Genomic DNA, 25,388 nt, shown 5'->3' with positions numbered 1-25,388 from the left:
GTGCGGGCAGCGCGAGGTAAATCAGAAGCCGGTGCCCCAGCAGATGTGGAAAAGCGTGGGAGCAAAACGCTGGTCCTCCTCAAAAGCAGTGTCTTGCACCRGGTCTGCTATGACTTGCCAGGCTTCGTAAGCAAAGCGCGTTTCTTCCCCTAGTGGGTCTCTGACTTGCTGACCCTCGGGAGAAAGTGTTGCTGGCATCTGGTAAGGGGCATTTTATGTTAAAGGTTGTGCAGCACAGTAAGATACCTTAACAGGAATAAATTCACAATTAGGTTTGCTTGCAAAAAAAGTAAAATTTTATTTTTATTTTTTTGATTACTTTTTTAGATGAACCTACTGAGCTATCTGCACTCTGGACGTACTCTTCAGCGGCGCGCAGGCTTTCGGTGTGTTACTCCTTTGCTCGGTAGGGCAACTTGACATTTGCGGGGATCTAAATTGCCGCAGTTCTCTTGCAAAGCGCCCGCGTTTGCTGAACCGCGTGCCAGGAGGCCGGCGGTCAGCTCCGAGAGGGGACCCCGCTCGTGTCCGATGCGGGGTGAGGGCTCCGCAGCTGCTTCTGCCCCCTTGTCCCGCGCCCGGGTTGCTCGGAGAGGCTTCGGCGCGCCTTGCCTCCGCGTTAGGAGGCTGGTGGCTGGGACCTGGCTGTGGCCGGGCTCCGGGTAGATTGCACTCGATCTCTTCTAAAACCCCACYGCGGTTTCAATAGAGCGTGTTTGTCGTGGGGGCCTCGGGCGGCCGCTGCCCTGCGTAGCGATGTCCGCGTGTCCGTGCTCGTCTCCCGCCCCGCGCGCGGGGGGCTCGGGCGGCCGCCTCGCCGTGCCCCGTGGAAAGCGAGCTGCTCTGCGATGGTTAAGAACGTGTTTGCACAGCATGTGCTAACTCAGCAACTGGTTTTGGAATTAACTGTGCTCTTTTCCCCAAGAACTGTGTTGCATCTTTGTAAACTCTTAAGCTTCGATGGTTTTGAAGTGAGGTTCATCATTATAAATGTAGTTCAGATACCAAGAATGACTTTCATATAGATCCCAAATGATGTGAAAAGTAAGTATTGAAATACTRTTTTAACAAAGTGGTTATTGAAGGTTTGTAACTGCAAGTCAAGTTTCCGCATGGATGGAAGCCTCAGAATGCGCGGAGTAATCCCTTTTTTATGACAGTGACCCACAGGGGCCTGCAGGCTTTTTGCAGCCGGCTCTCTAACTACCTTTGCCAYTTACGCTTTTTCTCAGCGGGGCAGCGCAGAGGGGACCTAACAGAGAGACGTTTGTAGAAATGAGTTTTCTAAAGTGTCTCGGTCACTGTGCAATAAAAATCTGTGTCATGAAAGCTGCTGTTATGATTTTGTTTTAATAGGAAGTGCAAGGGCAAATGTTAAGAAAAGTTGAACAGGAAGGATGGAGAACCGTGTGGCGAAATACGTTAGTGAGGCTTGTACTCGGTCTCAAGAGCTTGTCAAATGCAAAGCAGGGTCTAGACAGGACTAAAATGTCCAGAAACTGAAAARGATTAGAATTGATTTTAATTCAGAAAAGAGGCAGGGGGCAGAGGGAAGAGGGCTCTAATTAATGATTAGCTTCCTGAAATAAGGAGGCAGCTGCTGGAAATAGAAGAGTAGCAAGTTCAATATGAATAAAAGGAAGTAATTTTTCTTGTAGTGTATTATCAGACTCTGGGACTTGCTGCTACAGGATATTATGCAAGGCCAAATTCACCAGCCTGAGAAACGCCTGGGATGCACACCCAGGATTCACAACAACCTTGAATTCCAGCGGTTATCGCTGACTTCTTTTGAGCGAGTTAGTAAACCTCATGTTCGAGATTAGGACAATTTGTAAATAGAAGCATTAAGAGAGGATGTAACGTGGGGGGCAGGCAGGCTGCTCCCTATCCGTGCAGGGAGAAGGCGTCCTCTCCTGCCGGCTCTGTGCTGGCCGGGACGGTGATCTTGTCGGACTGCATGCAGATTGTTCTATGTGCATAAAATAATATAATTGATAAAACTGCTGCATAGCCAAGGAAGCCTCCGCGTCCCGCTCAGCTGGCCGGGGCGGAGTGACTGGCTCTGGAGGTGGCGGCTGCTGTGCTGGCATCCGATGACTTCTCGCAGCGCTCGAGTCAAGAGTTTTGGCCGCGCGCGTTCGCTTTCCTCCTTTGCTTCCTTCTGTGACGGGGACTTAAAACGGTGCTTGCAAGGGCTCGAGAGGAACTTTCCTCGGTTTGCATCTCGGTCGCTTTCTGCAAGCTCTGCAGCGTTTACCTCCTTGAATCTGTTTAAAACGACTTTAAAATTTTCTTTCAAGCGGCACCTTAGCATCAGCCTGTGCCTCGGTCCCAGGGACGGCTTTCCAACTCCCTGGTGCGGTGCTGGCTCTTCCTCCGGGCTCTGCCGCAGTCCCGGACTGCCCCTCGCCTCGCAGCGTCTCCGGCAGCACCCGGGGTCTGGGCTGAGCGTTAATTGTTTCTAGATCAAAGAAAAGCGGTGACGAGATTAGGCTTCAGTCTTCCTTCCTTCCTTCTCTGCAGCTCTTCACTTCGGAGATCCGTGGGAAAAGGCGATTGCATTCCTCTTCCCTGCTTCTCTGTCCAAAGCAAATAAAAGCCCAATTCCAAAAACTAGGTAGGGGCTTGCTTCTTGCTTGCTTTCTTTTTCTAAAATTGCCCTCTTTTCTTCCTTGGCACGCACCTGCCCTCGGTGATACACAGACCAAAACTCATTACTGATAAAACATGCTTTTCCTCACTGTACAGCAGTTCGTTTTGCCTTCAGACGAGGCTGTTGAAAGGTGGAAGCATGCAAACTGAGCAATTTTAAGCTTCAGGTCAAATAAACTGAACTGTCCTACTTTTAGTCTTTTTAAGTCAGACAGAAATTCTCTCTCGGATTGAGCAGGCAGGAAGGATCTTGACTAAAAGAGGATTTAAGCCAACCCGCTGCTCAGGCAGGTGGGTCTGGAGAGGCTTGGGGGTCCGCCGGGGGGGCAGGCACGAGCTGGCAGGAGGAGCTCCGCGGTGGCGGAGAGGAGGTGGGAAGGAGGCAATGCCRTCGCGGTGCGCTGGAGAACGCATCGTCTTGGGTTTTGGTTATACACGCTTTGAAGAGGCTGCCGTTTTAATGCGGTGGCTGCCTCAAGTCCGTAGCCTGCCCTTCCTGTTGCTGCGAAGGGAGGTTATCATCTGGCTTCCCCTAGGCTCGCTTGCTGAACAAAAGGAAACCTCCTCCCTCTTTTGGGACGTCCAACAGTATTCCCAAGGGACCTGACYGTCCTTCGGACTTCATTTCTTTTGGATCTTCAGTGCCTTTCATCGGGAATCTCAGAGAGCTTCAGAAAAACATCCTGGCCTGGCAGCACTCCCAAAATAACTGGGAACATTACTGATTTGGGGGTGGGGGACAAAGCGATATGGCCGTGGTGTTGGATTGATGGGGAATAGGGAATAAGCTTAGCTGTGTAACCAGGCAATCCTTCGCCAAGACTGACTTTGTCTTTTGTGAAGCACAGAACTTTTATCTCTTCAAATACCATGAAAATAATTCGTGTCTTCAGCGTGTTACTCAGATCTGATCTGCTATTTGAGCTCAGTCAATAGTCCTATTCATTCTACAATAGGTTCTCTGTCCCTCTGGCAAACATTTTGTCGTATGAATCTACTTTGAGTGTGTGAAGCGAGGCATACGATGATGCATTGACTGAAGAGCAGCACAACATGCTCTAGTGCTTGGAGTGAAAGACTGAGTAGAAGCTGTGGCAGCTCCTGAAGGTTAAATCTTCGAGCTGTCTTGGACAGAGCACTTAACTTTTCTTGTGTTTTAGCATGTCCAAACAATTCTGTGTTTTTTCCTTGAAGCATGATTCATAGAGGGGTATTTATTTGTTTTTTCCGAGGTGCTGGAATAGGATGTGCATTGCAGAAAAGCAACTCCTTGCTAGTGGGAAGGACGGGGCAATTAGCCTCGCTTGCGGTGAGAACCTGCGCAGTGCCTTCACCTTGCATCTGTTTTCCTTTGAAAGCTTCCCAGCCCTTTCCAGCATCCTCCCTCTCCGGATGCCTCCTGCCGTAGGAGGAGGAGCTCCCAGTGTGAAGCACTGATCGGCTCTCTGAGCACAGAGGACCTCTTGGAGGAAGATGTGGGAAATACAGCCTTTCTTGAGGTGCAACTGGTCAGTGCAAGATGCTGTTTATCATAGCGTGTGTCCTCATGCAGACCGAGGAACCTGGACGCTCTTGAAAAGTGGGCAAAACCACATAAAGAAAACACCTCAGCCAGGTGCAGGCTTTGTAACTGAACCAGCCACAGCATCGTCTTGATAACGGGCCGCTTCATGTGGCCTGGACCTCACCTTTGTGGTGAGCCTGTGGCGTTGCATGAGCCTCTTAGCTTTCCTGGAGAGCTCCGTTTTATTTGTGTCCGTTGTTTGCCGCGATGCTCTTGCTGGTTGCGGCCTGTCACGTGCCGGCCTCTGGGAAATTCTGGGGCTTGCTTTAACACCACTGATTTTCTGGGAAATGTTTGGGGTCGGCAGGCTGGACCCTCTGGACTTCTCAGCGCCCTTTGCACGGCGCGCGGCAGGAGCGCCCGTGGGCTGGTGCGCGGGTCCACGGCTTGCAGCGGCAGGCTTGTGTGCGTCCGTGAGGTTGCAGAGGGACGGCAGTGCCGTCTGCGGGACGTTCCGGCCGGCTGCTGCCGCGCGGGGAGCAGCGAGTGGCTGGAAGCGCAGGCGGCAAAGCGGGTTTGGTTTTATTTGCTGACCTTGCTCTTTGGTGGAATTCCCTCCCCTCGCAGCCTTCGCTTCCAACTCCTGATCTGGGGCAGGTTTGGGCTTTCTTTTAACCATAGCGTTTCCTAACCCGTAGCGTCGGGAGCTGCCCTCGGACGGGATGGGCTGGGATGGCCGCGTGGTGTTCGCGTGCAGCTCGGAGGCTGTGTTCCCGTGGGAGGAGCGAGGATGGGCGCCGTCGTGCGCGATTTGTGCCCTTCTCGTGCTAGGAATCGGCTCCCGCTTGGTCTGCGGTGTTCTGAGACGCTCTGTGCATCTCGGCGCTGCCTGCGTGGCGGTCGGAAGCTTTCGCTGTGTCTGCAAGCAGATGCCGTAGTAAAAATTTTCCTTTACCTTTTTTCTCATCTTGCCTTAAGGCTTGTTACTGCAGACGAGTTGTTATGGTGGATTTTCTGTTTCCAGTGCTGTATCCTGTCTCTGCGGTAGCTGTTTTACTTGCTGGTGCCCAAAAGTCAATSTGGAGTGTGAAGTAAGGATCCTTTTGTAAACCAAAGGGCACCGGGCTGATCGGTTCCAGACGTAGAGGCCGCAGCGCTCGCGCTCTGCCGCCCTGCCCGTGACACCACCCGGCCCTTCTGTTTGTATTTCCCAGTGAATGATGGCTTTCTAAACTTGCCACGGTAAAATGGAGCTTCAGACCTTGGCCACATCAGTTTTTTTTATTCCTGTGAGTAAATTCGTGGTGCTTTCCTTTAAAAAGGATGCTGCTGCCAATGTAAATACTTGTATCCAAGCCTTTTTAAACAAATACAGCTACATTTTGGCAAAGAGGACTCGGTTCTCCTATCTAATGATACTTATAACTGACACGGGAGACTTTTAAAGGGATTCATAAATATTAAAGTTGGGAAAGACCTGTCAGGCGAGCCTGTGCAGAGCTGATGCTCAGCTCTGTGGGACTTGAGTCAGACTGACTAATTTCTGTGGTCGGAAAGGCTTATCTCTCTGGCTGCCTGCACGAAACGCCTACTCTGATCGCAAAACCCCCTGTCCGCAGCTTTTGTCCTCTTCACGTGCACAGGTGAGACGAGACTTGACCATTAAACTGCAGCTGAAGGCTATATAGAGTAAAGGCAATAAAACCAGCAGCTAGTTATGCTGAGGTGTCAGGCTCCACCGAGGTACAGATACGTCTGTGCCTAGACTCTCTGCCTAAATCAAGACGTCTTTGGAGAGGTTGTTCAGATCTTCAGATAACTTCTTGTAAAATCAGCTGGAATGTGTGCAAATAAAAAAATAAGTCTCTATACTCAGTAATCCCTTCCTAGGGGGACCTAGGCTCCACATCCATCTCCCGTACGTCTCTAACGGCTTTCCTTCGGGCACTTTGTGGTCCGGAGAGACAAGCCCCAAGCCTGGCTTCTTGTCTCCTTGCCTTTTCCTCCCATCTCCTACACGTGTAATCGCTGTCCCTCCCGTTTGCTGAGCGGCTTCTGTTTTCAGGCTTCAGGTCTTTGTTAAGAGGATGTTTTATTTTTTATTTTTTTTAGGAAGTGAAACACAAAGCCATTGCTGTGAAAGGACTTTCTTCTCTGAACTTCATAAGTAATCTGCGTTCTTCTGTACCTGTCTTTAGGGTTAGTTTACTGTTGTTAAAGGCGAAAGCCGAAAGAACACGACATTAAGTATTTAATAATGAGTGTTAGTGCCTGTTGCACACAGTCAGTGTAAGCGTGTTCTGTTTGGTGTCCTGCCCTTGAGACCTTTATCTTTACAGTTCCAGTGCAGCCTTTTCACATGCTTTTATGCATGAACTTACCTCAGTGAAAGAAATACACATCTGAGATGGGGCATTCTCCATTCTTGTGGGTTTTTTTGTTTTGTTTTATTTTAGCTTGAATGATGATTCAAAGGCAGAACCTGCCAGCAACTCTAGTCCAGTACTAAATCACTGATTAACTCCAACCACCTGGCTGAGAAGTTATTAAATAAACACATCATTGCTAGTTGTGACTCAAAGCTGCTCGGAGGTTGCCTCTGATCCCAGCTTGGTTTGGCCTTGGATGCCTGTGGTGTCTTGCAAGAGCGGTGCTTTTGCTAACCCCTGCTGTAAAGTGCAAAGGAGGAGGATTTAAACATCTTGAAACAWATTTCGCTTTTAATGATGCTGACCCGACTCTCCGTGTTGACCACACTAGGCGCTGGACTGTGCCCCAGGGGAGCCTGGCCTGTACAGTTGCTGAATATGATTTTTGTGCTTATAAACACTGATTTTTTTTTTTTTTTTTTAGGCACAAGGCCCTTGTTATGAGGTTGAGTTGCTTGACCGTAGTTATGCTGGCGTGTCCCCCTCCCAAACCTCTGCTCCCGTGTTCGGGTGGCCTCTGGGCGCCCCGGGGCTGGTGGCCGCGCTGCAGTGCCCGCTCTGCCCGCAAGGCTCGCCCACCGCAGCCCCTTCCTTGGGCGTTTTGCAGCGTGCCCCGACTCGTGCCGGTCGCTAGCTGTGGCACTCGCTCGCTGCGATGGCAGACACCGTGTTGCTGCTTCCTGAGCATCCTTCACTGGCTGTAATCGGGCTGTTTTGGCCACGAGCTGTAGCAGCTGTTACCTGGGTTAACCTGCACTCGCCGACTCGCCTCCTCCCAAGGAATCGGTGCATGCCAGGAAGCTGAGCGCCAGGTAGGGCCGGATATCCCGAGGTGTGCCGGTGAGAGCACCCGAGCGCGGCGGTCGTCCCCCTGCGTTTTCCGTGGGCCGAATGGAGCATTGCGACTGGAGGGAACCCAGAGAGCTGGCTCCTCCGTCCTGCTGCCTCTGGGCTGTTTCACAGCACCTACGGGAACATTGCAAGGCAAATCTCGGGAGGGGAGAGCCGGTGGGGTCCCTGAGCGCCTTGCAAGGTTGGAAAGGGATGGAGGGAGCGGTGCTGTGCTTGCCGGGACCCTGCTTGGCTGGGAAACGGGTATAAGCGAGAGCTCTCTGAAGGGCATCAGCCCAACTTGGCCCCAGAGCAGTGCCTTAACATTCCTCCCGCGGGGGGATCTTCTCAGCGTGCAAATCCCTCCTCTGCCGCCGTGCCGATGCATGCGGCTCCTCGGCCTTGGAAACCCGCAGCTGCCCCGAAAGCCTTTCGGATGAGCCACGGTGCCTGTCGGGTGGACGTGAGCGTGACGACAGCAGCCTGGGCTCTTGCTGCGCCAGGGCAGGCACACCCAGGGCTCTGCAGGTCACCGCCAGAAAACAAGCGCTCTGCAAACGCTCTGCTTCTGCTCCCTGGGACCTCTCCGGCTTCCTGCCTCCTGTCGGGGCCGGCAAAGCCCTCGCCGTGCTCTGTAATTGCACAGCTTTAAAAACGGAGCGCAGGGAGCGTGCCAGGCTCCGCAGCTCCTCCTGACCGTGGCTTGTCTGAGGTCCGCGCCAAGCCGCAGTGCTCGCGTGTGCTGGGTGCCTGCTGACGTGCCCCTCCGCCGCCTTTCCCCYGCCAGCCCTGGGGATTAAGTCATGAAGGTTGAAGAAGAGAGAGGCTGGAGTTACGGCTTCCCCTCGGAGCCACCGGGGCAAGGAAAACAAAAGGGACGACGTCACTGAGAATTTCCAAGTTGCGCCTTTGTGCTTGGCAGAGGAAATGAGTGGAAGGTTTGGATTTTCCTTAAGTAAGGAAGAGGATTGCTTTCTGTTGCTCCCTCCAGCACCCGCAGTGACTTGCTTGGTCTCAGGATACCTCCTCACCTGAGCACGTCGGAGGCCGGTTGCCTGGATGTGACAGCACGCTGCCCGGTTGCACGTGTGCCGGCGTTGACGCAAGAGAGGGCATGACCGCGCAAGCCTGGGCCGCGGGGAGGGTGGCGCCGGGGGAGTTTCGGTGTGGGTCAGCTGAGGTGGGTGAAGAAGCGTGCCCGCGGGGCGCGGTTTTGTGGCCGGCTTCGGCCAGCTGGCGAGAGGGCCACCGCTTGCGCAGACGCCCCTGTCCTGGCTGCGCGAGTCTCCCCTSTCCTTCCTGCGGGCGATTTTGGAGGCCGTGCAGCGAGCTGAGCGTTGCTCAAAGCGTGGTCGCGTCCGGGTGTCGCTGGGTTGGTTTCCAGCAGGGTCAGCAAGCTCCCTGGCGTGCTGGTCCCGAGGTGACGGAGGCAGCGGGGAGAGCGGCCGGGGGAGGCAGCCAGCCCCTTCTGAGGCTGATGCCACATGAAGCCACGTCCTGGCACCCTGCTGTGGCCGCGGGAGGAGCTGATGCGGGTGCCTGCCCCGCCGTCCTCTGCTCCTGCAGGCCGGGGAGCAGCTCCCTGCGGTCCGGGTCTCTCGGCCGCTCGTGCAGGCATCAGACCGTCATCCCAGGACGTTGCGCGTGAGCTCCGAAGGACTGTCCCCTTTCTGGTGTCATCAGCAAACCGCTGGCGGTGAGAGCTGCCCTTTCGGGTCGCCCGCTACCAAGCCGTCTGCACGCTGCCCTGAAGTYGTGTCCTGGGAAGTAATCCTGTGCTGAGCCCCCGAGGTGGCTCTGATTCAGCGGTGAGTAAAGAAGCGTGTGACTGCATCTCGGGCACGGTGCCCTGGGATCCTGCAGGCAAAAAAGAGGTCTGTAAATTCAGGAATTCTAGGGCAGCAACGGTTGCATGGTTGAAATTGCTYGAAAACAATGAGTGTGTTTGCGCTTCTCTTTCTCCTGGGGAAAACATGCTCTACTTAGATTGTCGCTCTATAATTTATACTGTTTATGTTAAAATATTTTCGTTTGAGGCCTGTCGCTGAGCAGCATTGTCCAGGGACTCTGTGTATATATTTTCTATCCCCTGAGCTCGGGCAGACGATGCCTGGTGACACCAAGACGTTGCACTGCGGTGGTGTCCKCTGTGCGCAGATCCCGAAGCGCTGGGCGGGCTCGGGGGCTTTGCCCCCGTYGTCCCGGGGAGGCAGGGCTTGTCGTGCAGGGGGGGGAGCTGAAGCGCAGGGAAACGAAGAGACTTGTCCATATTTTTACCACCCAGTGACGGAGCTGGGAATAGGCCCAGACCTCTTGTCTGCAGGCTTTGGGATTCAGCCACGAGACCGTCCGTCCTCAGGACAGCAGAGGGTTTGCAGAGGGGAGTTTTCTCCCCCCGGCTCTGGCTCAGCCTCGACGGCCGCGGGACGGAGCTCCCGGTCATCTCTGCTCTCGTTTCAGAGCTGGTGGAGGTTGAGTTGGCAGGGCTGACACGGGAAAAATAAAACCCAAACGCAGCAAAATGTTGAAAGCTTTAGTTCATCTTGGCCGATGCCTGCGTTGCAGCGGTTCACTAGGAGATGCGGGATCGCGCGGAGGCTGTGGTGTGGCAGGGAGGACCTGGTTCCAGTATCGTGACTCGTGTTTGAAAATAGAGCCCAGAACTCTCGTAAATCATCCGCCTTCAGCCTGGTGTTTTCTGAAAGTTGTTCTCTCGGTGTTTCCCGCTGGGCCAAGGCTTGGCCGCCCCCGAGCCGGGTTTCCTCGCTCTCCCGCTCTCACCCGTTCCAGGGCGGTGGGAAGAAGCCTCTCTCCCTCGGGGCCGTTGCTCTCCCCGGCTCCCGCGGGGATGCCGAGGGTGCTGGTGACGTGGTGGTTGTAACGCTGCCTTCTGCGGACCAGCCAGGCTAAACCCTGCGATGGCAGAGTCCCCTTACGTGCTGGAGGAWTTCCGTGTTTCGTCATTTTTCCCCCTCGGAGGGGATACGCTGCCTTGAGCCTTGTGGATACGGGATGGGTATGTGGGCACCAGGGGCGGGAGGGACTGAGCGGTGGGAATCGCTCTTAGGCAGGATAGTGCGGCACCGTCTCCCGTTTCAACCACGGGCATCTTCTGGTTGCTTCATGGCTGAGGGGCTCTCTGCAAGCGCCTGGAGCTACAGCTGTGCGAGGACTTGCCACGATACGGAGGAGATCATCCGAGTGCTTGGAGGCGATGTGTGCGAGTCGATGATGCAGCCCCTTCGGAGCGGGCTGGTGCGGTTCCTCGCTCGGCTGAGCTACGTGAAGCCACGACGGCGTTCGAACGCCGTGGCCTGCRCTCACGGTCCTCGCCTCTTTGACCTGCTCCAGCTTTCACAGGAGCCCTCCGGTAGCAGGGTCCTGGCTGAGGGCGCCTGCCCCCCGCGACGCTCCTTGGCGCGAGGCTTCGGGTGGAGAGGCCGGCACGGCTCCCCGCCGCCGGCCAGCGCTCCCCGCGCAGCTCCAGCAACAGCGCTGTGCTGGACACCAGGGCGTTACGGCGGTGGCCTGTCTGGAGGGTCCGTTCCTGGGGCCACGGGTGGCCCAGAGCTGCCGGGGGCGGCTGACGCAACTGGAACTGGGTCCAGTTTTGGAGTGCGTGATTATCTTCTGCTGATGGCTGTTAGTCTCTTTGCCAAGGCGGTTCCTATTGAGATGTTCCAAAAAGCACATTTCAGGYGTTCTCGTTATACTTCCCAGCTGCTGCGCCAGCAGGGCTCTGGGTCTAGCCCCGAGCCTTGAGGAGCGCGGAGGCAACGGCTGAGCGGGGCTTAGCGAGGCTCCGCTTAGCTGTCGGTACCTCTCCAGGGGTTTCACTGGCTCGATAACAGCCCTGGCAGAGCCAAGGGAGACCTGTGGGCTTGCAAAAGGCAGTAACAGCTGCGTGGAGGGTCAGGCYGTCCTTTGCTTCGAGCCTCGCTTCTCCCCTTATCGCTCTCTCTTCCTATTGAAACACGGTATAGTATTGAAAATACCCAGACTGACAGCTTTTATAGCGTGCTGCGTGTTGAAGAGACTTGCGTGCAGACCTGCGTCTCCCTTGCGGCCGGGGTTTTGATTCCCGGGGCTGCGGGGTGGGAGAGCCGCCGTCCCGGCTCGGGATTTCTCGGCCCCGTGCCGCTGCCGGGCGCTGGCCCGCGGGGAGCCGGCCGGGAGAGCTGCTGCTTGCTGCAGCTGGGTGTTGTCTAGCTGGTCTCGCCGGACGGTGACCAGGGCTGATCGTGCACCGAAGCTGTTAAGGGCTGTAATGCAAAGCAAATGTGTAGCTGTCTTCCGATAGCYGGGGAGGCTTCCTTGAAAAAGCTGCTCTTGCTCAGCGGCCGCCTCTGAGTCGGTAGCAGGGCGTTCTGCCCGGCTCTGTGCAGAAATACGTGCGTGTACGTGTGTGTGTATCTGTGCATACGCGCACACATGCACAGCTGTGTATGTATTCACGCCTGTCTTCTGAACGTCCCTGGAGGAAGCTGCACTGGAACACCTGCAGGCCAGAATCCYGGTTTTCCTGCGTCGGAGCCGCTGATGCGCCGGGGAAGGGGACAGCGCGTGACCTGCGTTTGCATCACGGCAGGAGCTGCACATCCCCACTGCGGAGCGATGTGGCAAYGGCAAAGGACAGGCCAGGGCATGGYGAAAGGGAATYCTTGCACTGCCTGCGCATCCTTCACCTCTTCCGGAAAGGTTTTGCAAGGGATATGAAATCCAATATGTGGCAGCGCGTCGTGGCGCGTCCTTCGGGGCCGGCTTCGCTGCTCCGGCTCTCCTGGCTGCCGCTGCGCTCCCCAGGATCCTTCCTTTCTGGGCCGAGGGAAGGAAGGGTCAGGAGTTTCGGTTCCTGTTGTCCCAGTGGGTATTAAATATAGATTATTAAGCAACTTTTCTGACAGGAAGTGTAGAAATACAACTCTGTGCCAGAGCACGAAGTCTTGGACATGGCAAGGGTCGAAACTTGACTCACGGACGTGTCATTGGCCTCATCAGCATCGTTATCTTTTGCGTCGCCTTTGCAGTAACGTTAACCCTTGGCTCCCGCATCTTGCTGTGCATTTTGGTTACCAGGCTGGCTGCTTTGACCTTCCCTGCCTGCGGAGGCCGTCCTGCCCGCTGCCCTCCCGGCGCGCCCSGTCCCAGGTGCGCGAGGTGCCTGCCGATGCTGCTGAGCCAGCGTTATTTTTCCTTTTTGCAACTTAAATAGCGAGCTAGCTGAAAACGAAGCTTGGGGGAGGTTCCGAGTTCCCAGTTTCTGTAAGCCGTCAGCCGTGGTTTTTCCTCTGGCTGACCTGATTTTTCGAACAGCGGTGCAGGGCCAGCCGCGGCCCTTCCCCAAGTCCCCTGGGTTGTGTCTCCCCCCCGCCCCCAACCTGGTCAGAGGAGTCTGGAGCACTCGGTCCAGGTGGCTTCGCGCACGTGTCCGTGGGTTTGCGCCTGGTGGCACAGGACGCCGAAGCCGGCCACCGCTCCTGCTCGTGAAGGTGCTGCGTCCTACGCAGGCGTGTTTACTCTGATCATTAAACTTCTACAACTTGTGTTTGGCAGCTGGTGATGATCCCAGTCAACGCTTTTTCTGAAAGCTTCTGTTCTGGGTTTCTTGGTTGCATAGTGATGATCCTCCCCCTACCCATCTCTAGAAATAGCAGCGTCGCTTTGTTCTTCCAGCCAGAATCCTCATCTGCCGTGTATTTTTGTAGTTTTATTGACCTTTCCCATTAGCTCGAGCCCCGGAAGGTGCGGTAGGCTCTCCGAAAGGCAAAGCATTGGGCGCACCGCTGGCTCTCCGCGCCGGGAGGCGGGACGCAGGTGGAGGACGGGAGCGCTGGCGCCTGCTGCCTCCGCTTGCTCTCCCACCGCGAGGGCTGGAGGTACCCGAAGGGCGGCTGCCGTCGTGGCCGGGGCCTGGCGTGTCGGGGAGGCCCAGGCGAGCGCTGCGTGGCTTGCGTGCAGGCCGGAGCGTGCTCCATGGGGAAGGAGGAGTYGCTCCGAGCTGCGTCCAAAACGCTCCTCGGCAGCCTGGCCCCATCAGGGAGGGGAAACGCGTGTGCTCGGTGGAGGTGTCCTCGCGGCAGAGCGCGCGGCGAGGAGGACAAGCCGCTCACGGGGGGGACCCGAGGGGAACAGGGTAGTAGGTGTCAACTGGAGGCGACGGGATGGAGCCRGGGCAAATCCAAGAGCAGGACCCCGGCGCTTCCTCTGAACGTTGGGTCCAGACCCAGCCTGGCCGACGAAAGAGCCTCCCCGCGGGCGCTGCGCGTTGGAGGGCCGGGCTGGCACCCGTGTGTCCGTGCCCCTGCGTCCCGTAGACCTGCCGGCCCCGGCTGGCTCTGCTGCGGCCAGCCCCACGGAAGAGCCRCCTTCGCGAGCCGGAAGGTTGCACGGATCGGCAGGCGAGCGGCGGGGGAGCCGGCTTTCCCCTCGTTCGTCAGAGCAGCTCCGAGCGTCTATAAATAAACACAGAAAAAAAATCGACGTTGCTCTGGGCGCTGGTCGCCGTGAGAAGACGCTGGAGTTTGCAGGAACGGTAACGAGAGGGAATTCCACTTCCTCGCACCCCACCCCGGCGAAGCGGAGCCGCCGCGCGGGCTTCCAGGAAAGGGCGTGCTTTCCCGTTTGCAGCAGTGCACAGCTGGTCCTCGCTGCCCTCCCACGCCCTCAAAATCCCCGCAGCGGGACTCCAGGAGGTGGGTGGTTTTAGGGTGTTTTCCGTGCAAAGTTAATTTATCTTCTAGTTGAGGCGTTGTACGGCTCTCGCAGGTCGCTTGTTTGCACCTGCGAACACTGGAGATTTCCCTGGGCGTCCTGCCATCACGTGTCCCCCCCCCAAACCGCGGCCGCGAGAGAAGAACCAAATGCTGAAAGTGCTGTGAGAGATGCGCTAGATAACGACTCTGAAAACGTTTCAAAGAAGCCTGAGGCTGCAGTTCACTTGTCATTCACAAGAGGGGCTTGTGCCAGAGACCACAGAGACTAGGTGATCAGGGAATGCATTTTAGGCGTGTTACCAATTCAAAATCGAGGTTGGATTTGGCACTCTGTGAGGTGGTGAGAGCAGGGGGAGCAGGAATCTCCTTGCCCTGGAGCACTGCCGGGCTTCCCTGCCTCTCCGATGGGCGCTCTCTGCCTGGCACAGCCTGCCCGACGCGTGGGGTCTGCCTGGCCCGCGGGTCTGCACGATGCACGGGGTCTCCACAAAGCGTAGGGTCTGCACGGTGCCCAGCATCCCCCCAAGGCGTAGGGTCTGCGCGATGCCCGGCATCCCCCCAAGGCGTAGGGTCTGCACGATGCGTGGTGTCTCTGCAGTGCACAGGGTCTGCTCAGTGCACGGCATGTCTGCAATGTGCGGGGTCTCCATGATGCATGGAGTCTGCACGGTGTGCGTGGGGAAGCAGCGGGCAATGGCCGGCTGTGGATCCCCTCCCCGCGAGCAGCCCTCGGAGCTCCTCGGCACGCGAGCCGGGAGGAGACGGGGCCCTTTCGCTCGGTGGCTCTGATCAGGATTAATGCTGCAGCCGGTGCAGCAGCTCTGCAACGTGGGAACTTTCACACGGGCTCTTTCACGTCCAATTTTGGTATGTTGTAGCCGTTTGCTGTCAGTCTGTGTCCCGTGATGATGGTTCCCTTCCACCCCACAGAAGAAACGTGCAAGTGGAGCAGTTGCGGTCTCTTTTCAGACCCTTATTAGTCTCCTAGGTTTTTGCTCAAGTTAAAGTTCCCCTGTGCCCATCTGCCTGGGCTTTCAGCTTCCCCGTGCCCCGCGCCTCTGTGTGCCTCGCGGAAAGCCTGAAAAGCCTGAACATGGAGAGAGAGAAGGCACTAGGTGTGGGGGGTTGCGGAGAGRCGAAACGTCTAATTGAGGAATAAAGTTCAGGAAAGAGTTGCATGTCGGTGCAGGGGAAGGAGCCGCTCGTGGTGAGCGCCGAGGCCGTGCGGGGGCTTCCCGGGAGAAACCGTGCGAGTGGAGTCGTCCGAACCGGGGAATCGGGTGTGTGCAGCCGCCCTGCACGGGGAGCTGGGCGGGGGGGCTGGACGGGACCCCCCTCGTTTTGAGGCGCCGCTCTCGTGCAGGAGCTGCCGCCGTCCTGCCTGCGCTGTTCCCCGGGCCGCGCGGAGCTGGCTGGAGCCCGCGGCTCCCATGGCATTTCCTTCGCGTACATACGGAAGAGGGTTGCAAAATCATGACGTCTTCGTTTTGTCAGTGGCCTTTTGCAGTATTTCCCAACTTCTTTGGAAGGGACTTTCTGGGGGTTTTTTTTGGTTTTGTTTTGTTTTTTTTAATTTAAAAACAAAACACTTCAATCGCACTGTGGTCCCAGAAGCCACTTCCCAGAAAGATGCTTTGACTGAAGGGTTGAGGAAGAGGATGAGAGACGCCGGAGGACGAGCGGCAGCCCCGAGCGTGGGTGCGCGCCGGCCTGGCTCTGCTTGCGCGCCGAGTTGTGCACGGGCTTTGCCTAGGGCAGGGCTGCGCGCGGCGGCAGGGGAGGAGACGGGGCTGAACGTCCCCGCGTGGGACAGCAGCGATGGGTCCTCTGCACGGCTCTCGCGCAGGGACGTCGTGGCTGACCCCCTCTGGTTTGGCTTTCTCTGCTGTTGGGCGGAAAAGCAGGAATACGGATAGCGGTGGAGGAGGGGGCTGGTTCCCGGGCCGGGGCGGGAGGGAAGAGCGGAGGAAGGGGGTGAGGCAAGCGCGTGGATCGGGCTGGTGCGGAGCAGCAGCGACTGCCCGGCAGCACGTTCAGCACCACGCGCGCTCCGCGGCGCTCCCGCCCGTCACGGAAACCCAAAGCTGGGAAACCCAAACCTGGGCCGGTCCTCCCTCTCCTCCCGAGCGGTGCGTGCACGGTGCTTTAGATAAGAAAGARCAAGGAAATACGAGATGAAAACAAGCGTTGCAGAGAGACGTGTGCGAGGGGTGGACGGCCGGGGCAGGGCCCGGGGCGACGGCCCGTGGTCGGCGGGCCCTGCTAGCCGGGGCCGGCGGCGGYGGCGTGGGGGGTCTCTCCCRGCTGCGCTGCAGGAGCGCTGGATAGAGGGACGAGAGCCGAGCCGGAGCTGTGCTGGAGCGCCGGCCGTCCCCGCGGGAAGCGCGACGTGTCCCTGCTCCGGCAGCCTCCGGCCCCATGCTGCCAGAGCACGTCCTGCCCTGCACCAGGAGGTTACGTGCTAGYGTAGCATAAAAATAGCAATAGTAAAGACCGGGATGGTTAAAAATTAGCAGGATCAGGTTAATGCAGATAGGCTTCCTGATTTTGATCCTTCTTGCTCCCCCGCACCAGTCTTGCCAGCAAACGTGACCTGTGCCGTAAGCCGGGGGAAGGAGCACGGAGGCGGCTCCGAGCCTGCGTGCCTGCACCTGGCTCTTGCGTGGCTGAGGCCGGGGTGCCGGGAAGCGAGGCACCGCCGGGCAGCCGCAGCCGCGGGGATGAACCGCCGCAGCAGGGAACGCGGGAAGCGGCGCTTCGTCACGGCCGAGGCAGCGCAGCGCCAGCCTGCCGGTGCCTCCGCGTCCGGGCGGCCTGGGTGTCGCTGCTCTCGACTCCCTTCGTGTCCCTCCTTCCCCCACCTTCCGCAATTTTCCCTTTTTGGCACTCTTAAGTTGCAAAAACTCCTCTTCCAGGGAGGGCAAAGTTCTCCGAAAGGAGAATGCTACTGTAGCTGGTAACCTTATATTGTAATAACGAGCCAATATATCATTTTTAAAAGGGCATTTTGCTTGGGCCGTTGGTTGCTGTAGTTACGCGGCTGAACCGCCGACGCGTGGTGCCTGYGCCTGGTTTTTGTCAAGTTAACTTTCTTAAAGGGTTCGTGCTATCTCCGTCAGCGCTGCTGGGAAACACCAGTGCCCGGAGCAGGGASTGTTTGGATGCGTCTCAGAGGAAGRCTGYGTTGGCACAGACACCGAGAAGATGGTACAAGTAAAGACAGAAAGGGAATAAGTAATCGACAAAGCAGAATTTGGGGCAAGAGCTCTCCCGCCTTAGAGCAGAGGGGAGGACAGGAAAGAAAGTGAACTTAGGTAATTGCAGATTTAATTATTATTTTAGCATAACGYGTTACTGAACGCATTGACCCCAAATTGAGGTACTTTCACTGCGTGATGTGGCGTCAAAGGGAAGAAGAGCCCCAGCTGTGGTAGCATCTCAGTAAAGCAATACATATTCACGTGAGACAGATTTCTGCTTCCCCACTGCTTGTTCTGCGACTTTCTCCGCTCCGTTTTCCCTCTCATCCYGGGAGCTGGCTGTCACGCTGCTCCACGTGGGCTGCGATATCCAGGATGCCCAGGAGGACGTGCCCAGGACTTCACCAAGGCTTTCCAGTGGGTCCAGACCCCTTGTAGCTGCTGGAGAGGTGGGCGTCGTGCTTCACCCTCCTGCCGCTCCAGCGCTTCTGCAGCTTGCCGAGCTCCTTGGGCTATTGCCACCTCCTGTGCGTGCGGTTTCTGCTCTGTTTTCGCCTGCCCGTTTTGCCAGATGCTCGTCCCGCTTTCCCTTATTGCCCCCATAAATCCTTCTATCGTGCCCTTAGGCCCRGCTCGGCTGTCTGTAGCCCTGCCCAGCACTGCCTTTTCCTGGTGTGACAGCGTGCCAGAAAATAAAGCCAGGACAAAATGGTCGTAGGAGAGGGGAGTCCGACTGCAGGGCTTCAGAGTGTCTTGTTTTCATCTGCCTAACGGCATGCAAGAAGGCACGGTACCAAAACCAATCAYGTTCCTGAGGCAGGGGCGTGTGTTAGGCGTCTGCTCCGTTCTCGATGTTTTTGCGAAGTTGCATCATCCCAGCTGCRACTTGTTTGGAAATCCTCCCGCCCGGAGCGGGGGCTGTCGTGTGAATGCTCTGCCTGCGGTTGCGATGTGCCTCCGGGGCAGCGGGGAGGGTTCGAGGGACTGCCGGCTCCRTGCTGGGCTCTTTTCCGCAGGGCATCCCGTGGAAAACTTGCGCTTGGTGCTAATGGGCAGAACAGGATTGCTAGATCGTGCCTGGAGCGGCTGGGACGGTGGTGTCCTCCCAGAGACTTTATTGCCCTGCTCGCTGTGTCGGGGTGGGAGAAACGCCCCCGTTTCTGCCCCACACCCGGCCCCTTGCCCCACGGGCTTTGCAGGCTGCTGGCCCCAAGCCGGGATCCGTCCTTCCCTGCCTCSCTTCTGACGTGGCAGGACCACCATCTAGTGGTGCCCAAACCTCGAGCTGGTCACATTGCTCACGGAGAAAGATTTTTCTGGCTTTGTGGTGGTTTTGCCCTATTTTGCGGTTGATCGATGAAACCAGCTAGAGAACTTGGCAAGCGAAGCTTTCACAGCCTTTGGCGCAGCCCGCGTTTGGCTCACGTGTGTGGAGATCTGCGCGGTTTAACTCGCACGCAAGAGAAAGCAGAAGTTTCTCTTGAGCCTTTGTAGGATTTTGAGCTTGCTCATCCCAAATCCAAATGAAAAATCAGCTTCGGTAGGTGAGTGGGGTGCTACGGCCGAGGGACAGGATTGCCGGCTCTGAACGAAGACTCAGCAGTGGCCTTGCAAATGCAAGACCTTAGCAAGGCTATGTACAACCGAGGCCCAGCTGGCCTGGGTTTGCTTTGGGTGTAAATGTTATTTTATAGCTTAAAGATCTCTCACAAAAGAAACACTTCCTTGCTTGTATCCCATCTGCTGTGCAATGAAATCGAGCTGAACTTTGGCATGAAGAGCCTTGAGACTTGCCGCGCATTTGCTCTGAAGGCACGATCCCAGGGCAAAGGCAGCCGTTCTTGTTGAGGACTTCCAACTTGGAGGAAAAAAAAAAAAAATCTGTTTGCATATTCCGGTGTCCAGGATCGTCCTCTCGGCTGACCCTTGGGGCCGTGTTGCTGACCACCAAACCATTGGCGTTGAGAGTGCTGGGCCCTCTTCCTCCACCCCTTGCCGGGCGCCGGGGCCCTTTCCAGTAGAGAGCAGTGGTGCTGTCTCAGCGCCGTTGTAAAACCACGCTCCTGGCCCTCGAGAAAGCGCCCGCGCGCCGCAGAGCTGCGGACTGTCCCGTCTCGCCCGCGGGCTGCGCTCCCCGTTGCGTCCCGCGCGCCTTGCTGCCCTCGTGCTGCCTGTTGGGGCTGGGGCAACGCCGCAGGGYGGCGGCGCGACTGCTGCCGCGGGAGCTTTTTGCTTGTTTTTTCCAAAATGTTAGCCAAAAGTTCAGGCTTTTAGGAGAACGGATTCCAGCAGCGCGGATGGGTGTAGCGGTGCTGTTTGCGCGGGGCAGCGGGTAGCTCTGTCGCCGGTCGCTCCTCCCGAGCGGCGTGGAGAGGCAGGAGAGCTGCCGCCCTCCTTTCTGGGCCCAGCCTGCCTCTAATTTTAGCCGTTGCTTTACCCCCGTGGCTTGATCCCGTTGTTCAGCCAGTAGCTGCGAGCGGCTCTCCTTTTATCGCCGTGCCCTGGAAGTTGTCTCCTGTCTCCCGCTGCCGTAACGCCCCGCGGGATAACGCTGAGGGTCGCGCTGTCTCTGCGGGCTTCTCGGCTTTGCTGCGAGCGCTTGTGCTCGGCTTGTACCCCAAAGCACGCGGCGAGCGCGGCGGTGGCCGCTCGAGGCTCGCTGGCGTGCGTGTGATGAGCTGCACCCGTGCATTGCCCCCTGCTCCCGGCGGCGCTGCGGGGAGGCCCGACTCTCTCGCTGCATGTAACCTCGGGGATGGAGGGGGCGGCCGTAGCAGCGGATGCTGCTCGGAAAGCAAACACTGCTGACCCCGGTGTGCTCCCTGTCCCGCCGGAGGCCGGCGGCTGGGTGAGCCTGGCTCTCGCCCAGACCTTGCACCAGCTTCTTTCCGCTCCTCCGCTCCGTGCCRGAATGCGGTGCTTGGATTGTGCCCAGAAAGCCGCGGCAGCGAGTGCCGTCGCGGCGGAGCTGTTTTGACGGGGGATCTGCAGCACGCGGTGCCGTCAGGGTAGCGTCGGGCCGGCGGAGAGCGCGGCAGGATGCCCCGCGGGCAGCCTGGGCGCCCCTGGGGAGAGGAGCGGCCCCGCGAGCCCTTAACGCCGTTTCGTTGTTATCGGGGAGGATGCCGCCGTCCAGACCCCGGCTCTCCGTCCCCCTCCGTGGGCCTGGCTGTCCCGGCCGTCCCCATTCCGCTGCCGAGGAGCAGCGCAAAGGTGAAGCAGCCTGATGAACGGTGGGAATAGCCGTCCTCGTCCTGCTTGCCGGCCAAGCCCCCGCGCCTCCCGCGCTTCGTCCCCTCCGTTGCGTTCGCGCGTTTTAGCGTTTCCCTGCTGCTCGAGGAGGCTAGCTCTGCAAAGCCAGCCCGGCGCAGCTCCGCTCGTGTGCTGAAACGCGGGCAGCCTTAGCCCCGGGGATCTCGGCAGAGGCGCTTGGAGAGCAGCTCTGAAGCTTGGGAAAAGCTTTAAGCTCCCCTCTCCCACGGGGAAAGAGAAGCTCCTGGATTCCTTCGCAGCTATCCGCTTGCTTGCAAGCGTTTGAGAGGGGGGAGCAGCCTTTGTGCGTGCGTGCACGCGTTTTGCACCTATGCTCGGAAAGGAAGAAAAATCACTGAATTTTGGGAACTCCGAGCGAAGGCATACTACACAGGGGATTCAGCACAGCGTCTTCTTAATGCTGTTTGTGTTCCCTGAGGCTCTCAGGTTGTTCGAGTACAAGCTCCCGTCAAAGCCGGCTGGCCTCGGGGTGCCCAGGCGGCAGCTGTGTTTGCGTGGGTGAGGTTACGGGGCCGGTTCRAAAAGCCAATCCCGGCTCGGCTCAGCTCGTTCCAAGTAATAACTTAATAGGATTCAGATCTCGGAGAGAATCTGCGACTTGCAGAGTAATAGACCCGCGCGTTAACACTTGTGAGCAGAGCCGTCGTTCCGGCGAGCTCTTTCCAGGCGTAGCGAGCGCCTGCTGAATTGGCGACTTTTGGGGGCAGCCCAGGAGCCGCCGCAGCCCTGCGGCAGCGTGTCAGGGCTCGCACGCCCCTGGGCCTGAGGTCCCAGAGGATTTTCGTGATAAGTTGAGGTGTTTTGAGCTTACGTCTCCCACAGTGTGGTGAGGCGGTCGTCGGCGTGGGGCTCAGCAAGGCAGCCATCCCGCAGCGCACGCGAAGGACAAGGACAGTGTTCCCATCGGGTTAGCTGGAGCTGGGATTGCAACGGGGGGGCCCAAATCGCACAGATTCCTCCCAGGGGATTTGCTGGCTCAGGTTATGCGACTGTCTGGGTCATACCATCTTTAATATCTGCGTTTTCCTTTCTCTCTCTCCTTTCTCGACAGATCTGTCCTCAGCCAAGCGGAAATTTGCAGATTCCCTAAATGAATTCAAATTCCGCTGCATAGGTGACGCTGAGACGGATGATGAGATCTGCATAGGTAAGCGCTGGGTGTTGGTTTAAATGGGTAGCACTGAAGCTGTGCTCCAGATCCGTGGGCTGATCAGAGCTCATAGTACACGACATAGAAATACACACACGGATATCAAGAGGCCCAGAAATTCTTCTGAAATCTTTCCTGCCCTATGGAAATGCATATGCCTTTTAATTCAATGTTGGCAAAGCCTTCGCATGGAGAACCATTGTAGTTTCTTGCCCTAAATCTAGCCCTGTCGGAAAGGCAAGGAAGAAGATTGTCCGTATCTGAAACCATCTAGATTATCCTGCCGTTTGCCCTTTCCCGTTTGAGAGCAGTGATCTGGGGATGTAGTCACAGCTAGACGTACTACAAGGGATTGTGATCTGGAAGCGAGACAAACTGCAGTCCAGTTAGCCGGGCTGTGGTAGGGAAAGGACACCTCGGGCACTCGCTGTCCACGTGAACAAGCCATCGAGAGCCTGGAAGTGCTCTCCAAATTGTGAACCTGGCTCTACCAAAGGTGGGTGCAGTCTTTGCTAGGCTCAGAGGAGCAACTTCTCCCACTCTGTTCAATATCATCACACTTCTACACAAGTTGAACTTTCAGAGCTTCCTGTGCAAACACTTTGCTCATTTATTTGTATTTGGTCTTGTGGCAAAAACAGTTTCTCATCAAAGTCCTCTTGCTGAGATGCAGCTGGTGCGGTGAACTGTCACTTGTGTGCTGAGYGCAGCTGAGGCCTGTGTTAAGCTGTCGGGCTGATCAGCGACTGTCCTTTGGGCAGAGCAGATTCGGGACTAACGCGCTGTCCTTCTCTCTGGAGGTGGGAAYGTGGGGCTGTGGCTGCTCTGCTGCCAGTCGTTTTTGTAGGTAGCTGTAAGCGTTTCTAGGGGAGAGGACAGAGAGGATAAAAAGCCTGCTCAGTGCTCTGCCCCTATGTGGGAACTGCATAATAATTCATTTTACTGTACAAATCCAGCAGCCTTAGGCCTGGGCAGCATATTCTGAATGTGTAGCAGGGAAAAATCAAACTTTTGGTTTSTCTACTTCTGCTACGGTACTTCTAAACAGTCAGGGTTCACCTATTCCTGTTTGGTGTGTGTACATCCCTCCCCAGTGCGTCAGCAAAATGAAAGAAGCAGCTTTGACTTGCCTGGGACAGATGAATTGAAGCTAACTCAAACCTGGGCAGGCTTGKGCAAAGAGCCCCAAAACTGCTGCTGCTTCTGAGCTTGTGACGTGCGCAGCGGTGTCTCAAGTGAATGCAGCAYGCTCACTGGGAAAACGTCGCCCGGCTCGTTAGCTGGTTTGGGGTATTGCTTCCCCAAAGGTTTGAAAGCCAGTTCCCTTGCTCACGGATTCCAAGAAGCAGCCGACCTCCTAATAAAGTYGGGATTATGCTTGCCTGGAGCTAATCTGCAGTGTGATCTGGCCTGACTGCCCGGGGTATCTTCCCTGAGGAAKGGCGGTCACTAGAGATGTGTTGCTATGACTACTTCGATGTTAGAAGTTTAAAAAAAAGAAAGTGTTAAAACCTGAACTTGTTGCTATGTCTCTTTCAGCCAAATCTCTCCAAGAGTTTGCCACTGTTCTCCGGAACCTGGAAGACGAGCGGATGCGCATGGTATGGGCTCTGTGGTGACCGGCCACCTCCTGGAGGGTGCAGGGATGCCCAAGGCTGGTGGGCTTAGGGCAGCCGGAGGTGTCCCATCCCCTCTCCTGTCCTACCTCTCTCCTCGTGGAGGAGCCGGATCGCTGGGTCGTGGGTGCAGAAGAATGGGAATAGTCATCCTCGAGGGATGAGTGTCGGCAGCGCRTCACTGAGCCGCTGCCCCACTGAATGGGTCCGCACTGAGGGGACCACGGCCGGCAGCCCCTCTCCGCTGGCCGGGGCGTCCCTGCGAGCAGGTCTTGGGGTGGTGTCCACGCYGTCGTGGTGCACAGCAGCGCTGCAGGCTGGGACGGCCCCGATCCCCCTTCCGCTTTTTGCAGCTGGCCAGCAGCRGTGCTGGTAGGACACGCTGGGGTAAAGAGAACAGTTGGTTCTCCTCAAATATCAATATCAAGGTTCAAATATCTTCAGTCTCCTGTCTGGATCCTAATCCAGTGTATATCTGGAAGAAGATGAAGGGAGCAGGTCTCAGTGGGCTGCAGGAGAGTTTTCCTAGGAAAGGGTCCTCATCCCAGGAGGCTGCAATGTTGGTGTATGTTTGGAGGGACTGAACAGAGAAACGCCGCGATGCGGCGCAGGTATCTTAGATCTAAGCTGGACACCCACGGTGCTTGAGCGCGTGGTCCAGCTGGGTGCAGGCGCGAGAGGAGAGGAGTTGTGACTCATGCCGGTCTTTCTGCAGATCGAGAACGCCAGCGAGGTGCTCATCACGCCGCTGGAGAAGTTCCGCAAGGAGCAGATTGGCGCTGCTAAGGTAGGTTGCTCCTGCGGCGAGTCGCCGGCTCCTCGGGGACCCTCTGCGCCCGCTCCGAACAGGAGCTGCTTGGCTGAGGAGAGGAAAAATCCATGGGAACTTCTCCAGACCTCCTCCTCTAAGGAAACGTGAAAAGYGATGGCCGTGCCTGCTCGGGGACAGGGACAGGTCTGAGCTGGTCACTGCACACGGGGGAGAAGTCCTTTGCTTGCGGGACGGAGAGACGGGGACAATTCCAGCTCGTGTTAAAGCACCTCAGTGTTTCCGAGTTTGCCTGTAACCGAGCAATGTGCAGAGGTGAGCCATGGGCCAAAAATCACTTGCCGGCTTAAGTAAATTTTTATTCTCCCTCCAAACCTCGAAACCAGAATTAGCATTTTTTCAGACGAATTTTCAGTTGCCTGAAAAAAGCCTCGGGTCTGTTCTCTGCCGTCCCGCACGAGCCCCTGGAAYGTTCTGTGGAAACGTGGACGGCGTTTAACGGCAAGGGTGGACCTGGGGAAAGCTGGCCCCTGCCCCAGGATGTCTGAGAGCTGCTGTGAGACACAGCCTGTGCTTTTATTTTATTTTATTTTCCAATTTCTTTCCTGTCTTTGTTCTGAAATGAAAAATGCTGTCCGCTGCTCTTCTGTTGTTATAACAACCTGCTGCTGCCTGCGAGAAGCGCGTGCCAGCAAGCCAGGGCAGTATTTGCGCTGCGGTGCTGTGCTGAGCTCCCCGCTGCACCGGAGCACTGGGGAGGCGCGACGGTGCGTCCGCCTGGGCCGGCCTGTCTTGTTCTGCGCAGCTAAAAAACAAGCGGTCCTTCAGAAATGAGCCAGTTATTGACGCGTGGCAGCTCCTGCGGATATAACCGTTCTCCCGTGCCGACAGCAGTGCCTCCGCCGGACAAACCGTTGGGGGCTGCCTGCCCTTATTTCTCGCTGGCGACCTTAGAAAGATACGCTCGGGTGTGCTGGCTTGGATAGGAAAGGCGGAAGGGGCCAGTGGTGGGGGCGGCGTGCCTGCGGGGGCTAACCGGGGGTGTCCATACCGCTGGAAATTCCCCCAGGGCGCTGCTGGTGTGGCTGTGCCTCCCCTATAGATGTAATAAGACGTCGACTGTGGATTTCATAGTTGGCACCTTGAAGAAAGGCCGGAGCTCGTGGTTTAACTTCCAGGACTGGCATGTTTGCCCGTTCCCTGGGTTTTGTTTGCCGAATGCTGCTTTTAATACAGGAGCGTGGGAGG

The 25,388-nt window shown here is 57.0% G+C and overlaps 1 protein-coding gene across 5 annotated transcripts in view; it reads left to right on the top strand.

The window, feature by feature from the left end:
- Positions 1-25,388, top strand: part of ARHGAP26 (Rho GTPase activating protein 26) — a 166,247-nt gene that overhangs the window by 26,373 nt on the left and 114,486 nt on the right. For all 5 annotated transcript variants that reach the window (XR_003253041.1, XM_026063128.1, XM_026063126.1 and 2 more), the window contains exons 2-4: positions 21,657-21,752; positions 23,295-23,356; positions 24,087-24,158. Coding sequence is in view for 4 of the 5 variants with exons in the window: in XM_026063128.1 (XP_025918913.1) it covers positions 21,657-21,752; positions 23,295-23,356; positions 24,087-24,158 (230 nt within the window). In the remaining variant the exon portion in view is untranslated. The remainder of the gene's footprint in view (positions 1-21,656; positions 21,753-23,294; positions 23,357-24,086; positions 24,159-25,388) is intronic.

The sequence above is a fragment of the Apteryx rowi genome, unplaced genomic scaffold, assembly GCF_003343035.1.
Source record: "Apteryx rowi isolate R43461 unplaced genomic scaffold, aptRow1 scaffold_2, whole genome shotgun sequence".
Taxonomy (NCBI): Eukaryota; Metazoa; Chordata; class Aves; order Apterygiformes; family Apterygidae; genus Apteryx; species Apteryx rowi.
This window is presented reverse-complemented; position numbering and strand designations above follow the sequence as displayed.